Raw genomic sequence first — 12,479 nt, 5'->3', positions numbered from 1 at the left:
AGAGGGAGAAAAGGAGGGAGGGAGGAAAAAAGAATGAGGAAAGGAAGATGTACACTTAGACCTAGGAAGAAAGAACAATGGTGGTAAATAATGCCACAGGACCCAAAGCATCAAGTTCTCCTTCTCTACTCTAGCTTGGCTGAAACAGACTGGGAACTCTGGTGATCCTTAAGGAGAGGAAAAAGAAGGCAAATTGGCTTGGGGATTCCATGTCCCTAAGGGTCTAATAGGACCCAGGTCGTGATACTGGGTATAAAAAATGGGAAGACCTTCCAAAATCTCCCCACCTTTGTGATCCTTGAGGCTGCGAGTCTCCAGGGCACCAGTAGATCCTGTTTCTGACTCAACATCATCCACAGATGGCCTCTCAGAAATGTCTGAACGTGTTGTCTCATCTGCTTCCTGGACACTTGTGGGACTGGAGAGGGCATCTAGGGGTCCTGGGGACACGGCTGGTGGATCTGAGGGAGGTGAAGAGGGACCTCCGCTGCTCCCTGCATCATCCTGCATTGAGGCTTCCAGAGATGCTGCATAACCCAGAGACAGTGCCAACTCGTCCTGAGCAATGGGCACCTGGCAAGAGGGATAGTTTTAATGGGCAGGAGTGACCCATTAGGGCTTTCTCCCTCTCCTCCCGGCTCCTTTCCTTTGAATCCTGTTACCTTGGAAACACCAGAGATGATCAGAGTGCTACGTTTGGTGGGTGTCTTCTTGGCTGCCCGCCCACTGGGCTCAGTCAGCTGGCGAATCGCTGTCTCTGCTACAGGGTCCAAGCCGTTGGAAAGGTGGCTCTCCCCTGCTGGAGGTACAGAGAGTAGACAACTTGACTCCTCCCCAGTTTCTTCTTCGACCTGAACTCCTGTGCCCTACCCAAAGTGGTTTTTGACTCTGGAGCCCTAGTGCCAACCAACACTCACACTTCCCATTTCCCTACTCACGGCTGCTGCTGTGGGAGGTACTGCTGGGACCACTGCTCTCACTCAGCACAGTTGTTGTCTTCTCAGTCACCTCCACCTTGGACGGGGAGCGGGAGGGGGAGTCTGGTGGGTGGGGGAGGGTCAGTGAGCTGGGAGGTGCTTTAGAGTACCTCCTCACCCCTATCTTTGTTGAGATGCAGACTTTAGTGACTCAGAGGGCAGGGGTGACTAAGAGATTATTAATCCCAGGGGTGATTAAGAAGATGCCATGTGGACAAAAAGACACCACAGAAACCAATGGGAATGTGAGAAAGTGCCATGGGGCCTACTGAGGGTCTGGGGAGAAACCATAAAAATATTGAGAGGTGTAGAGATGGCACAGGGGTCCACTGAAGGTAGGGAGAATTCTGTGGGACCCCTAGAGATAGAAGAAATGTCATGAAGGGTTTCTGGGAGTGGGAGGAATACCAGAGCCCACTGGGTATGTTGGAGGATCCCACCAGGTGCTGGAAGGTTGAGCGTAGAGGCAGGGACAATTAGAAGCTGGGGCTGGGGAAAGGGAGGGGAAACTTGTGAAAAGACAGAAGGAACTTGGGGAGGTAGAAGTGCAAAAGTCCCATATGAGGAGCTGGTGGGTCCAGGATGGGGGAGAGAGGAAAATAGTAGGGGAAATGAGAAAGACGTGGTCGGAAACCAGAGGGAATTGGAACTAGGGCTTTCTTTGCCCTTTCCCTGTCCTTCCATGGATCTGCAATCCAGGGGCCCCTGGCTAGAGCTGGGCTTTCAGGCTCCTCCTCTTTACCTAATTTGCCATCTACACGGGGCCGGGACTGGACAGTGGTGACCGTGGTGACAATGGTGCCATCGGGCATGATGGTCCGGTCCAGCTCAATCTTCTTGGTAGGTGTGATGCTGGGGTGTGGAGTGGAGGGAGTGGGAGTGCCCAGGTTCCGGGGGGAGCCCTCCTCATACTGAAGCTGTCAAGGGGTGGAAGAGCAAAGAGGCTGGGCCTCAAAGACTGCCCTCCCCTGCCTCCTCCCATCTTCCCCCAGGGGTCAGCTTCTCACCTCTACTGCCATGGTGGCTGCTGGTCCCAGGGTTTTCCCTGGACCAGGGGTGAGTGGGCACACCTGTCTTCGGGACAGTGGTCTGGAAGAGGAGCCCACAGGCAGTGTGGCCTGGCCCAGGAATTCAGCTGAGGAAAGGGTAGCACTGTGAGCTGGTCCCATGACCAGGCTCCACTCAGCGCTCACCCAGAGGTGCTCCTTCCTGCCCCATACTCACTGTCTCCACAGCTGCTGCTCCTCAGCACTTTGAGGGCCAGCTCCCGGCTCTGGGGGCCCAGATCTCTGTGGCCAAGAGGAAGAATAGCAGGTAGGGGGAAGGTTAGCAAACAGAATCCACCCTTGAGCTGATCACAGACCAGAAGCAGAGAAATGCACATAAATAAGATGATACAAGTACTCCAAGCAGATTAATTCTTGCTCTCCAAATACTTTCTCTTCCCAAGAGAATGGGACAGGGCTCCAGTGGAGACCATACTCCTCAGCTGGGCATTCAAACTCTCCCTCGTTCTGTCCTACCCTGCTTCCCAAGTCTCTGTGTCAAACTACTCTCTTTCCTTTGTGCAAACTGTTCCCTCTGCCAAAAACACTTTTCTCTCACACTCTGTTAAAATCCTACTCTTACTCTAAGGTGTGGTTTAAATGTCACCTCCTCCATGAAGCCAACTCTGATCTTTATTCCCCTACAAGAATTAATCTCCCTCACCTAAGCATTCTCATGCACTTTTTGTAAGCCTCAGATGGAACACTTATACTATCTTTTTATGTGCATCTATCTCTGCCTCGAGCCTGAAATCAACTCAGGGATTGGGAGTATATCTTGGTCATGTCTGTATCCCCAGGACCCAGGTTGGGATCTAAGGGCTCACAATAAGGGGCTCACACCAAAGTTTACTGAAAATAGAGTTGGTTCAGGCAAGGGCTATGTTGACTGGGGTGATTCTCAGTCTGCCCATGGGAATGAGGGGATGGGGGAGGAGTCACTCCTTACAGTGCCAGATCTTCTGTCCACTCCACCTCGGGACCAGCCCTCATGGGCTTGGTCCACTTCTGTTGCATGGGGTTGTCGAGTTCAGCTACACAGCACAGGTCCCCAGTGCCTATGAGGAAACAGAAATTAGAAGATGCTCAGAGCAAAGATGGGAAGCCATTGAAGAATAGAGAGGCTATACCCTTGGCAGAGGGGCAGGAAGCACCTGCAATTATAGCCTTGACAATCCCCTAGCCACTTCTAGGTCTCACCTTCCAGCTCACTTCCCAGATGTGATGCTTGAAGCTGCCGTAGGAATAACCGGGTAGGTCTGGGGATAACTGGGTGGGCCTGGGGTACCATGGGTGGCTTCTCGCTGGGTACCTAAAACCAGAAAGAGGTAAAAAGAGTGAGAACTCTGATATAGTACCCTGGGGACAGTATGCCTGCAAACTATTTGCTTTGAGTGCCCACTTACCAGACCTCCAGGGGCAGAACAAGCCCTGAGGTTGACCATCATGGCTGGCTGGGTGCTGACTATGGCATCTTCAATCAATTCCTCAATAGTGGAGAGCACTACTTGCTCCTCACCTCTCTGCAGAGAGAAGAAGAGGAAAACAAAAAGGTGGGGCCCCCAGCTCTGGCTTCCCATCCCTGTTCTGCCTCTTTCCCCCTAGCCATACCCCCTTACCTCTCTGGCCTGGAGCTTGGGAACCACTGTCAGGCTGATATCTGGGCGATCACTGAAGGCCCAGGATATGAGCAGCCCCTCACCAGGGATTTCCTCCAGGTTGACTTCCAACTGGGGACAGGGACAAAGGAATTAGGTTAACTTGCCCCACTCCTTGGACTACTTCCATTCCCCAGGACCCTCCCTGCCCAAATTCTATCCAAGAGAGGAACCAAATTGAAAAGGATGAGGCAATTAAACCACCCCCTGCCCAGCTCCGTTTCCTACACCCCACTCTACCTGTGTTGGTGGCAGTGTCAGAGTGACGTGGTAAGTCTCCATGGAGACAGCAGCGGGGGACTGCTGGGTCACAGAAACTGGGAACATCACCTCCTCAGCAGAGAGCTGGCAATGCAGCACCTGAGACAAAAGAGGAATGGAGAAAGGATGCCTCATCCTGCTATGCCCTGCCTCATAATGGGTCAGCAGACCCCTCCCCACTTCAGTTTTCCTTGAGACTTCACCTTTTTGGGGTCACAAGCCTATAAAAAATCAGATAAAAGCCAAAGACTTCTCTCTCCAGAAAAATGCAAATATAAAAAGATGTACTATATTTTGCATGTAACTTCAGTGGGATTCTCAGACCTCCTGAAGCCAATCCTTGGATCCCTAAGACATTCATAGACTTCAAGTTAAGAACCCTTGGAATAAAGGGAACTCTTGGGATCAGCCCCACTCTCAGACCCTAAAGAAGTCAGTGCCCAGCAGATCCTTACCATGGCACGCTCTGATTGGTCTATGCAGGTCACATGACTAATGCTGGCTCTGGGTGGGAGTTGGGGTACCTCCTCAAAGGCGATTTGGATGGAGCTCTGCGGGAGTAATGTAGACAGACGGTCAGGTCTCTGGAGATGCCTCCAGCAGAGCTAGCCTGCTCAATTGCTGATTGGGCCCTGGCACTGCCCAAGACTCAACTGCAGGCTGGCTTCTGGCCCCTTGTTAGCTAAGGGTTATACGACAGGAAGTGTTTTTCTCAGACCCACCTCTCCGGGGCTTGCAGCTGCTAGGGAGAACCTCAGAGACCAGATCACCTTGAGCTGAAGACTCTATATTCCTTCTAGAATACCAGAAGCCTCCCTCTTCTCCTCCCTTCTTCTCTTTCATCCCCCACCGTCACCCCGAAGAAAGGGATGCATAGAAAAAAATAATAAAGGTGTTGGTTGCCACCTATATATAATAGTTGGACTGAGAGAGACACAGCTGAGCTAAAGGTGAAAGCAGTACCACCACTTATTCAAGACAAGAGCTAGAGATATGAGCTAAGCCTTCTTCCAATTAAATAGGATGCGGAGGTGCAAGAGTATGACTCTATTCATATTCCTGGAGATGAAGACAGCTCAGCATGGCCTTGGGGAACTTTACCAGAGACTAGAAAGAAAACTAATCTCAAAGGGCTCAAGGTCCAGGGGCCTGGCTAATTCCTCTAGGCAGAAGGCAGGGTGGTATTAGTGAACAGAAAGCTGCTTAGCTTAGGTCTTGAAAGAACTTTCTAATTCTTCCACAGCAGAAAAAGCAACCTACTGCAACCCCATCTGGAGAGCTGAATGGGAAGAATTGAGGAGGGGGCACAGACCAAGCTAGCAGCTCTTCCTTGGGTCTTGGGATGGAAGGAAACAAATCCACTGGGCTCATTTGCCTGGCAACCAGGGGAAGCCGATTTCTCTGCTCCTGCAGTTGTCTTGTTTGAAAGACAGGCCCAGGGAGATGGGGAGATGGATGCTTGGAACCCCAACTCCCACCCCCTGCAAGGGAGGCCAATGTCCAGCTGAGTCAGCTGCCTTAGGGAGTCACTTCTGACCCAGGGACAAGGTACAGGGAGAGCTGGGTGGAGGAGTGAGTCTGAGGTATAGACTGACAGAAGCCATCTGGCTTTCTGCTGGGCAGAGGAGAAAAGCAACTTCTTGTGTGGTCACTTCTGTTTCTGGGCATCTGGGGAGCTAGTAAAGTTAAAGCCCTTACACTAGTGGTGGCTGGAAATGGAGAACCCTCTGAGAAGGACCTGATGATGTGAGGGCAAGGATAGATTATAGTACAGGATGGGAAGGGGCCCCATGAGAGGAAGGCCTCACCTAACACCCCACCTCTCAGGCTTATGATCATGCTTCCTGCCCCACTTCCTGGGAGGCCAGATGCCCATGGTGCAATGGGAGGAAGTAGGTTGGGCTGGTTTGTGACTGACCCTGGAGGGGCAGCTCCAGGCTCCTCTATGGAAAGGGTGTGAATTGTCAACCTGCTCTCCACCTGAACACTTTTCCCTCAACACATACACTGCAGATTAGCATGGAAAAGGATGTGTTAGACTGCAGCAGGGAAATCACTGCGGGGTGGGGGTAGGGGTAATTCACTCTTTTTGGGAATCTGCCTGATCACACCAGGGATTTGGGATACAAAATGTTAAGTCGGTGTTGTGGCATGAGGACCAGGCAAATTCCTTCCGCAGGTGCACCTGTCTCTCTTCTATCCCCGCCCCCCCCGCCCTCCCCCGCCCCTCTTCCCAACACAACTGGCACACAGGCTAGGGGGAAGTGCCCTCAGGCACGGGGATTAGCGTTGCTAAGAGAACAGTAACTTGTGCATGGGTTTGGTGCCAGAGTACCTACACCACAAGAATAGCAAATTTGGGACACAGCCAGATTTCTACAACCTCCAGCCTCACCTGCACCCTTTTCTCTGATTCCGTAAAGGAAGAGATGACATAGGGTTCCCCAGTTGATCCCCACCCTCATCCGACCCTCCTGGTACGAGCAGTTCTTCCCCTGGAAGGAAAGGCTGAGTGAGGAGACCACCTAGGTGCTCCTGTTCAACTCACCCCGTCCCTGCAGGCCTGCTCGTTGAGCGCTCGCACCCAAGCCCGCTGCCAGTTCTCCCGGAAAGACTTGAAGGCGAAGAGTGACGCCAGGAGGCCCCGGACTCCTGGCTCCTCCCGGGCGCCAGCCTGAGTAGCCCGCAGCCGCAGCAGCGAACGCCATACGCCCAGCTCCCGCAGGGAGCCCCCAGGCTCGTCAGCTAAGGCGGGTCCTGGGCCCCGGGACCCGCGGGCCCGCACCAGCCACAACCCCCGAGCATACTGAAGCAGCCAGCCGAGCACCGTGAGCAGCGAGGCGGCGAAAAGGATCAGCAGGGCCGCCCAGCCCACGTCCCACTGCTCCCAGCCCAGATCCATGCTCCGCGCGGGCTCCAGTCCCAGCCCCAGTCCCGGCTCCCGCTCAGCCGCTGCCCCGGGGGAGCATGGCCCGGACAGGCCGCGGAGCGGGGGCGGGCTCCCCCGGGGCTGGGCGCGCGGGCTCGGGGGCTCTCCGGGGCTTGGTGCTCTGGACTAGAAGGTGCCACAGATCAATAAGAGGTGGTCTTGGGGGTCGTGATGCCGGAGTCCGTCTCTCCGTAATCCGAGTCGCTCCTCGATTGGTCTGGCAGACCGACCAACGTTAGTCGCCGGCGGGCGCCGGACTCCTCCCACCCACCGCGCGGGCCCGGCGGGACCCAGGCTGGGACTAGTCTGCAGAAACGCGGGGGCTCGACGGCCAGCGCCGCCTCCGGGAGCGATGCGTGCGCAGAGCTGACACTGACAACACGGCCAGCACCCCGCCCCCACCCTCCCTTAAAGGGGCCGCACCCGCGCGGGGCGGGGCTTGGGGAGCCCTGCACTAGAGAGCTTGAGGAGTACTGGAGGACAAGGCGGGAGCGGAGGAGGTTCCGGAGTTGAAAATAGGCGGGATCTTTGACCACCCCGCCCCATTCTAGAATGGGGGTACTTCCTTCTTCCCCGAGCTCACCGCAGGAGTAACCACTCACCTGAGATGCCGCTTTTGCTTTCCCTATGTTCCTTAGATTGTTTTAGTTTGAACACCTGTGGGGCTAAGAAGGTGGTGACCCCTGTGGACAGCGTTGCGTTGCCCCTTTTCCCAACACCCCCAGGCTCAGCAGCTTCTTGGTTCCCATTTCCTGGCCGAAGTTAGGCCCTGGGTAAATAGAGCGCCCTCCTAGATAGAAGTGTCTGGCAGAGGGCCAGCTGATACCGACCAGAGAAAAACAGACCCTGAACCTGGTAGAAGTTGAGAATGGAACACGGAATATTAACCACCACCACCCCACCACCCCCCTGCCCCTTTTATTTACTACCCTCCCTCCTTGCTTTTGGAGCTAGGACACAGGAACAACCTATTAGACTCCTGCTGGTCTAGGTTTGTTCTGGAGATATTTCCCAAGCTGGGGCTGCTTCTGTTTTTAAAAATAATATATTTCCATAGTAACAGCTCCTTTGAAGCACGTGTAGAGTGAGTGGTAATAAGGAGGGAGCTGGCAATGTAGTGCTGGACTATCAATAGATTCAGCCAGAAGACCCTGCCATCCAAATATCTTCTATCCCAACAAGCACCTCCAAACTGATGTTATAGGTACACCTTTTCCTAGATTTAAAAGAATCGATTTTATCTCTATAGGACAAGGACTTGTCATTGCTTTCTGGAGTCAGGGGAAGAACAATTTTACAAAACGATTCAAAGGAATCTTTATTTTCCAAGAGGTCCTTCTTCTCTACATACATATGGCAAGGTTTGGCACATAGTGCCTTCTTTAGAGAGGTAAACAGAAAATATCTCTCTCCTAAATCCACTAGATAGTCTGAGGAATAAGTACCTGGGAGTAAGCAATGCCCCCTAAAGTATGGAGTTTCAGAGCTTGGCAGAACCTGACTAGTAAGCATAAGAGTGCCTGAGCCAGAGGAGGTGGTGAGTGGTGGGGGAGCCTGAGGCATCCTTAGATTTCACTGTAAGGAATGATGTGGGCAGGGGTAGCGGGGATAGGAGAGGAGGTAACCTTGCTGTTGCCCTGCCTATGCATCACTTTTGGTCTCTGCAAACAATGGAAGATTCCTAGAGTGTAAGTCTTTAATCTTGAAGGAAGAAGACATGAAATGAAGGAAAGAGAGAACTCAGTGCCAGAACCCAGGGACAAAGGAGGAAGCTGTCAGTAGGCAGAGCAGCTAGAGAGAGGGGAGCAGGTTCCATGGGAAGTTGTCTGGTGCAAAGTTTCACTATAAAGACTCTCTTCCCCACGAACCCTTCTTTGAAACCCTCTGACCTCCCAGGGGTCTCAGTTCTCTGAGTTCTTGAATTTACTTTCTCAACTCCTCCACTTGGTTCTCTGCTGCCAGATACGGCTGCTTCACATTTCAATCTTCTATGAGTGTCCCCAATTAGTCCTTCTACTCTTCCTTCCACTTGTTGCTTAGACCTGTAGCACTTATTTCATTTGCCTTATAGTCTAGCTGGTTGTTTATATGTCTGCTTTTCCCACTCACCAGGAAGCTGCTTAAGAGTGAGGACCATGTCTTACTCATCTCTCTTCCCTCATATTCATCCAAGGTACTTTAATATGCTGAAGTAGACTCCTTGAGGCAAACAACTGCATTTATATCTCTTTGTGCCCCCACAGTACTTAAGAGTTTTCCATTCACATAGTAGAGATTAGCAAATTCTTTGTAATTTTTAGAAGTCTAACAGAAAATATTCTAATATACATGTAAACACTAAAATTTTTTAAATTGTTTCTTTCTTTTGAAAACTCATTCATGTTATCCCAGTGGAATGGGAGATCTGTGGCTTGGTTTCAGCTAACAGCTTTTGATAAACTGATAGGGGAGAAGTAGGAAGGAAAAAAAAAAAAAGACTAACTCAGCTGTCTGGAAAGAGCCACAGATCTGGTCCTCAAGTGTCATAGCCCCCCAGACTATCCAAAGCTGTCTCATGGACTTTTTAGGCACTGTGAAACACTTTTGGGACAGATTTTGTCAGGCAATCACACTTAATGGTGGATTGGCTTTGCTCACTGGGAAACACTCAGAGCTTCCTAGGAGGAGAAGCACATCTCAGACATTGCTCAGCCCAAGAAATCAGCTGAAGCTATCAACAGCTCACCTGATTTGTGAGTCCTAGGACCAGCTTCAGCTTTCAGGCAAATTCTTTGAACTCTTATCAGGAAAGGCACAAAATTGCAAGGGTGGCCAAGTCATGTGTTTATTTGTTTCTCCTGATCAGTATGATAATCAACTGGGCATTTACCATCTTGAGAACAAAAATATTCAGATCATATGACAAGTATCCAAGTAACTATGTTCTGATGGTAACATGTATACTGAATGATGAATTCCTAGTCTTTGAACAAGTCCCCATACCCTCTTCCAGTAGAGGTTGAAAGGTGCAGGGGGAAAGAGATAATGACCTCTGGAGAAGAAAGACAAAAAAGTTCCCAATGCACCGCTGAGGAGGAAGATTTATTAGGATTGGCCTCCTAATAAGGGAAATAGATAGAGACTGTTCCTCAGACGTCTAGGGAGTCTCAGCCTGCTCCTCCTGATCAACAAGATAACTGAATGCTGCCTCCTCTGGGGATCCCATAAGCTCCTCCTTTCCACCTGCTCCAGGCAGCTCACTTTCTCTGTTTGGAAGGCCTTTCCACTCTTGTCACTTACTGAAATCTTTCTAGATGCTACTCTTCCTCAAGGTCCTGTCACTTGGTCACAACTAATTGCTCTCTCCGTGTGCTCCAATTGCCCTGTACCTCTTTCAGACACAGACTCATTCTGTTTGGTGATGCTTTGTATACAGATATCTGTGTGTCCTTAGTCCCTTGGGGACACCCTTTGGAAGAGAAAACACTTGCCTCTAGGGAGTTTCCAGACTAAAAGGCACTGACACACACATATGTGCAGCACACACAGAAAAACAATACCAGTGGGATAAGTTCTGAAAATTTGGTGAAATACTATCAAGTAAATTATTTCATTGTTAATTAGAGCCACCTTCAAGAGAAGGGACATTTCACACCCGGTTTTGATAGGCAGGTGAGGCTATCTTTGGCCTGAAAAGAGTCAACACTTACTCCTAGAGCATATCATATTCAAAAGAGTGGACAAAATGCCAGGATACTTGAGTTGTCTTCCCAACTCCCCGGTGGTGATTTCGTCTCTGAGGAATAGAAATAATTTGCCACCTAGGAGCCTGTGGGTGAATGAAAGAGAATGAAGATTCCGGTGAACTGTTTTTTTTTTTTGCAAGGAAACAGGCGCTAAGCAAAGGCACGGTAACCTGGAGAAAGAAACCGGCTGGGAGTTCCTCAGCTTCACAGGAAGCCACGTGTGGGTCTGGTTCTCCTGCTTCCTTACTCTTTACAACGCCTCAGCATCACTGACTCCGTTTGGGAGCTTACCACAAAGCTGTGATCCAGGGCCAGAAAAGTCAAGTACCGGGTTAAATCCAAGACCTGAGGGCACTCCCAGCCCCTTCAGTGGTCAAGTGCTCCGCGGGGTTGCCCGGCAACTAAATGCTACTGAGGGGCAGATGGGTGCGTGGGATGATTAAGAAAAAGTACCAGGGTCGAGGACAAGAAAAACATACAGTGGGAGGGTCTTTTTGTCTGCGCTTTATAATTTACATCATCTTTCAAACTGTGGCTGCGTTTCCAGGAACAGTGTTGTATTTATCTTGGCTTCCGACTACATTGGGAACATTTTCTACACGCAGTAGGCGCGTCCCTCCTGCCCTCCCCCTTGCTTCCCTTAGCCGTCTTCCCCGATCCTGAAGCAACTCAGAGTAAACTCAGGGTACTGGCCCTTTAAACGCCAGAGGCCGACAGAGCTAAAACTGACGTGGAACCAAGAGTAAGTGGCGTCAAACCCATGGTAGAAGGAGGCGTTCATCTTGGAACCGGGCAAGGAGTTTTTCCGTTTTGGGCTGTATACGTGTAATATGATGATAGGAAAGTATCTGCTTTTGTCTTTAATTGCTTTCCAACATCCTCGGGATGGCTCAACTCTGGAACGACGGATGTAGTTTAAAATAACACTTTTGTCCGCACGCTTCTGCCCATATTAAAAATGGCCGCCGCCGCCTTCCGCAACGATAGTTGCTTTGCGAACAAGATTCGTGCGGAAACAGTGAGTAGGAAAATGCAGTGGGGCGGAGCAGAGGTTGCTTCATATAGGGTCACCGGAGTTCCGAAGGTGGCTCAAGTTTGAGTTGTTGGGGTTTGCTCTGATTAGTGTGGGGACACCCAGCCTGTGGGGAGCGGCCACTCCTTAGTGCAGAGGCTTCAGGACTTTGTGTCCTGCTTGAGCGTTCGCTCAGGAGGCGGCAGAGCGGGGCCCCCTGGCTTGTCACCATGTGGGCCTTCCCGGAGTTGACGATGCCTCTGCTGGTGAATTTGATGGGCTCGGTGCTGGGATTTGTGGCCACACTTACTCTCATCCCCGCCTTCCGTGGCCACTTCATTGCAGCGCGCCTCTGTGGCCAAGACCTCAACAAATCCGGACGGCAGCAGATGTGAGCGGTGGCACACGGGTCCCGGGCAGGGGACAAGGGCTGAGGCAGGGCTGGGCACGGCAGGGGCTGGACTGGGATGCTTGACTGCGCGCGGACATGCAGCGCCAACCCAGCAGACAGACCCTTGGGAGGTGAAGGGCAGAATTGGGGAAGGGATAGGTGGGGGGAGAGAGAGAACTTTGGCGTGTATTAGGGACTCCAGCAGTGGTGCCCTCCCTCCACCCCAAATAAGATTACTATAATGCCAGGGCTGGGCACGGCAGGGGCTGGACTGGGATGCTTGACTGCGCGCGGACATGCAGCGCCAACCCAGCAGACAGACCCTTGGGAGGTGAAGGGCAGAATTGGGGAAGGGATAGGTGGGGGGAGAGAGAGAACTTTGGCGTGTATTAGGGACTCCAGCAGTGGTGCCCTCCCTCCACCCCAAATAAGATTACTATAATGCTTACACTAGTGAGTGACCACGCCCCTTCCTCTTTC

The 12,479-nt window shown here is 51.7% G+C and overlaps 2 protein-coding genes across 6 annotated transcripts in view; one reads left to right on the top strand and one right to left on the bottom strand.

Moving 5' to 3' along the window:
• The window catches only part of C2CD2L (C2CD2 like), a 10,138-nt gene extending 2,876 nt beyond the window's left edge, over positions 1-7,262 (bottom strand). The window contains exons 1-13 of one of the 4 annotated variants that reach the window (XM_025047326.1): positions 6,491-7,262; positions 4,398-4,493; positions 3,922-4,041; positions 3,643-3,753; positions 3,430-3,546; positions 3,224-3,335; positions 2,973-3,081; positions 2,202-2,266; positions 1,985-2,112; positions 1,720-1,894; positions 939-1,040; positions 663-796; positions 288-573 (exon numbers count right to left, since the gene is read on the bottom strand). In XM_025047326.1, the coding sequence (XP_024903094.1) occupies positions 288-573; positions 663-796; positions 939-1,040; positions 1,720-1,894; positions 1,985-2,112; positions 2,202-2,266; positions 2,973-3,081; positions 3,224-3,335; positions 3,430-3,546; positions 3,643-3,753; positions 3,922-4,041; positions 4,398-4,493; positions 6,491-6,844 (1,909 nt within the window). In that variant the 5' untranslated portion in view covers positions 6,845-7,262. Of the gene's footprint in view, positions 1-287; positions 574-662; positions 800-938; positions 1,041-1,719; positions 1,895-1,984; positions 2,113-2,201; positions 2,267-2,972; positions 3,082-3,223; positions 3,336-3,429; positions 3,547-3,642; positions 3,754-3,921; positions 4,042-4,397; positions 4,494-6,490 lie in introns of all 4 variants that reach the window. The other 3 variants (XM_025047325.1, XM_006912604.3, XM_015589962.2) reach the window with 3 other exon arrangements.
• Positions 7,263-11,620: 4,358 nt separating this feature from the next.
• Positions 11,621-12,479, top strand: part of DPAGT1 (dolichyl-phosphate N-acetylglucosaminephosphotransferase 1) — a 5,051-nt gene continuing 4,192 nt past the window's right edge. For both annotated transcript variants that reach the window (XM_025047319.1, XM_006912603.3), the window contains exon 1: positions 11,621-11,999. In XM_025047319.1, the coding sequence (XP_024903087.1) occupies positions 11,839-11,999 (161 nt within the window). In that variant the 5' untranslated portion in view covers positions 11,621-11,838. The remainder of the gene's footprint in view (positions 12,000-12,479) is intronic.

The sequence above is a fragment of the Pteropus alecto genome, unplaced genomic scaffold, assembly GCF_000325575.1.
Source record: "Pteropus alecto unplaced genomic scaffold, ASM32557v1 scaffold215, whole genome shotgun sequence".
NCBI classification, from domain to species: Eukaryota; Metazoa; Chordata; class Mammalia; order Chiroptera; family Pteropodidae; genus Pteropus; species Pteropus alecto.
The sequence above is the reverse complement of the archived record's forward strand: the minus strand, read 5'-3'. Positions and strand labels throughout refer to the sequence as shown.